At 38.9% G+C, this 3796-nt stretch overlaps 1 protein-coding gene across 1 annotated transcript; it reads left to right on the forward strand.

The window, feature by feature from the left end:
• Window positions 1–6: 6 nt before the first annotated feature.
• On the forward strand, window positions 7–3752 carry LOC112468869 (protein cbp-1-like; the record flags this gene model as incomplete). The annotated part of the gene is made up of 6 exons (XM_025038241.1): window positions 7–1190; window positions 2049–2308; window positions 2390–2704; window positions 2784–2996; window positions 3181–3484; window positions 3568–3752. Coding segments are annotated over exons 2-6 (1234 nt in total), but the record flags the coding sequence as incomplete, so codon positions are not given.
• Window positions 3753–3796: the final 44 nt, after the last annotated feature.

The raw sequence follows: 3796 nt of genomic DNA on the forward strand, positions 1-3796 counted from the left end.
AAACTCGGAACGATATCAGCGATGGTCAATTCAGCAATACAACAGGATGCAGTTCCCACAGCAGGAGAACAGCCAACGCCAACAGCAAATCCAGTAACAACTACAAGGAATCCTTCCGATTCTAGCCCGAACGGGCAATCCACATTAATTCAACGTCAATATGGTGCCTAATCCCTAATCCTGGACTCAGCCCATTTGGACGACCTCAAATGTCCCAGGCTAATCTCACGACCACCACTGTGTTCAAGAACGCGACATCTAGTTAATTTCCAGCTTCCAATGGCGTGGCTGCCGGTTTGCTCAATAGTTTTATTCAGAATCAACATCAGTTCCCTGATCTTATGAAAGTTAGATTGACCGAGGCCAAGGCAGTGGGCCCAATCTATGTTGTCAAGCAGCACAGCAACTGCAATAAAGGCAGCAACAACAAATACTCCGAGCCATGTCGATACTCTGATAATGTCAATTTCGCAAGCATCGTTTAGCGGGATGTTACAACCAAGTGTACAGCAGCCGCAACAACTGCAGCAGCAATAGAAACAATTCTCAATTCAATCGTTGTCAGCTTCCACACTTAATGACGATGGTATTGCGACATCGACGACGCAGACTGTATCACCGCTCACTGTCTAATGGCCTTATTTATCAATAAAATATGAATCATGATGTACAATGTATACCAATAATATATGGATGCTTTTATATTCTATTTATTTTGGAAAGAATTTTTCCTCTCCATTCTCGAGCAACATTATTACTCTGCAAATCTACACGAATTTATTGCTTGACAGATACAAGCAATAAATGTTGCAGTTCGACAAGAGCGACTAAGTTAATATATGTAACAAGTAGCTTATTTAGAAGCATTTGAAATAAAAGTCGTGACAAGTTTACGTGCACTTCAATCATTTGATTTGAAGTAAATGTTCGAAGCTTTAAAGCAAGTGACACAATTGTCGTTTTGTCTTTGTTACTCGTTGCGAAAAAAGAAATATAGAACGACGTTTGTGTCGACCTGTGTCCGCTTGCTGGAAAGCTAATTTCAAGATATAGATAGATTTGTTCCCACTAGATGGTAGCACAGCAAATGTTTATTCGCTCCATGCTCCATGTTCGCTCGCTCTGCTCGCTTATATCTCATAACCACATATAACCTCAAATTCAAACACGGGAGCACGGAGTAAGTTATGGTAAGTAACGTTGCACCGTTGCATGTGTGAATCTTGCTAGGAGAAATAGGCACAGTAATATAGTTATAGTTCAACCAAGGCTGTATAATATAAGTAAGTAATTAAAAGAAAGCAAGTTAACGCGCGAAGAATATGCGACCTGTTCCCCCAAACGGAAAGAGTAAAGTAGAAGTGTAAAAAAAAACCTGAGAAGGTTAGGGGTAACGGCCCTGGTGAAAACATTTCTCATATTTTCTCAGAAATTTTGCAAAAATTGGAACTTATAAAAAGTTGTGAAAAAATATATAAAATTTCTCAGATACTTTTCGAAATAATTGGATGAAGATTTTCGGAATATTTCAGTATTTGTATGTATGAAAATTTCTGATAAATTTTACAGATTTTCTCATATTTAATCAGATTTCTACCAAAATATATTGGCGAAAAAAATTTTATTTTTATTATGTCCGAATTTTCTTGAAAAACGTTCCAATAATTCGTATAAAAAAATCTGAAATATTCAGAGTATTCTGAGAAAATATGAAAATTTTTATAGAAATACTGATTTAATGATGTAAAAAATTCTAAGATATATTTCCACCAAGGGGGGCGTTTTAAATACAATATAGAAAAAAATATATTACACGTTTGTTATAAAAATCTATTAACTACTTTTTTCTTTCTGCATTTTTCTTTCAAAACTATAAAGTCTCTTACACAGTGCTAGGTGATAACGATAGCGATAGCAATAACGACAAAATTGTTGACAAAGCTACAGCATTGACAAACGGCTTTCGATAGATTGAAAAAGTTATCGCCATTGCTACCGTTATTACCTAGCATTGTGCAAGGGATTACGATGGGCCAATTGTTTTCTAGCTGTCAAACTGAATCAAAGGGCATAGGAACGAATACGAGTCCCATGCAAGCGAGAGGCACCGCCAGCAGATTTGTCTGCACTGCTGATTCAATTGGTACTAAGAACATTATGGATAGTCAAGAAGGTGAAGCAGCAGCACAACAGGCACAACTCTCAGCACCAAGTCCGGCTCAATCTCAATTGAGTACGCCGACCGGAGGACAGCCAGGTCCGCAGCAAGCTACGCAAGGACAAATGGCTAATACTGGTACTTCAACAGGTAAGTTCATCTTATACTATTGTAAATCGTATTACTTGTGTAACATCTTTGCTCAATGCAAACTTTATCTGGGACGTTTAGGCGCGAAATCGACAATTGATCCAGAGGAATGTAGATTCGTCCAGCAATTGTTGATGCTGCTTTTGCATGCAGATAAATGTCAACGACGCGAAAGCCAAGCAAACGTCGAGATGAGACAATGTACCTTGCCGGACTGCAAAACTATGAAAAATATTCTAAATCACATGACGAATTGTCAAGCCGGAAAGAATTGCACCGTGCCTCAATGTAGAATATATAGGCGGATCATCAGTCATTGGAAGCATTGTAAACGAAGTGATTGTCCGATTTGCTTGCCGATAAAACAAGCACAGAACGGGACAATTTCTGCGCAAGGTAATTGTGCAAGAATATATATCTTACATCTTAATATTTCGGCGATGTATATTTATGTTGTATGTATTATTTTTATTAGAACCCGCAATTCAACCAAATAATCAGCCAAATCCAAGCTCATCCAAAATGAGATGGGCTTATGATGCTTTAGGAATTCAGTGTCCGACAACAACACCGGGGCTTTTACCCGGTCAAGACATTGGTAGGGGCGTTAGAATGCCAGCTCCCGGCATGATGGGCGGTCCTCCAGGGGCATTGGGCAACGTTGGATTAGCGCAATCTCAGACACAGAGTGAGTTGCACATTTTTAACTGCTTTGCAATTTTTTCTCAAATTTAAAACATTTTATAAAATGTATATACATATGTAAAAATATATCTTATTATATTATTTTTTTATTCTGTTAAAAATATAAAATATGATTTGTTTAGATTTTTACGCGAAAAACAACAAGCAATTAGCGTCATGTGTTTTAGTTGCACCAGGACAATCCGTAGCCTTTGCCGGACAACAAGTAGTCACGCCGAACGTATCTTTTCCTTTGAATTCCGATCCTAGTATAGTAGGGGTAGCTGGCAATCAGACGGTATCAACGACCGGACCTACAGCCACTGACGCAGCGGCCGCTGTCGGTATACAGGTTATTCCAAATGGATTACAGGATCTACAGTTTCCAGGCGGTCTTCAATCCAGTCAAGTCACAGCGATACCGGTGCAAGGAACAAAGGAGTGGCATCTGTCCGTCACTCCAGATATCAGGAACCATCATGTTCATCAATTGTTAGTGAGACTTTTATTATACATAATAGCGCGCACTCATTTGAAACTCGTGTCCCAGCATGTGTGTTTGCTTTTTTTCTCAGGATTCAAGCAATATTCCCGAATCCCGATTCACAATCTATGGTTCATAAAAGAATACACAACTTGGTCGTCGCGTTCGTGAGGAAGGTGGAAAGTGACATGTACTTTAAGGCTAACTCCCGGTCGGAATATTATCAATATTATCATCTGCAGGTCGGGAAAATCTACAAGTTTCAAAAGGAAGTTGGTACGTAGTTACAACGACATCGAAAGATTCATTAAAGTCACATT

This window comes from Temnothorax curvispinosus, unplaced genomic scaffold (genome assembly GCF_003070985.1).
Source record: "Temnothorax curvispinosus isolate PA1 unplaced genomic scaffold, ASM307098v1 QBEX01002187.1, whole genome shotgun sequence".
In the NCBI taxonomy this organism is placed as follows: Eukaryota; Metazoa; Arthropoda; class Insecta; order Hymenoptera; family Formicidae; genus Temnothorax; species Temnothorax curvispinosus.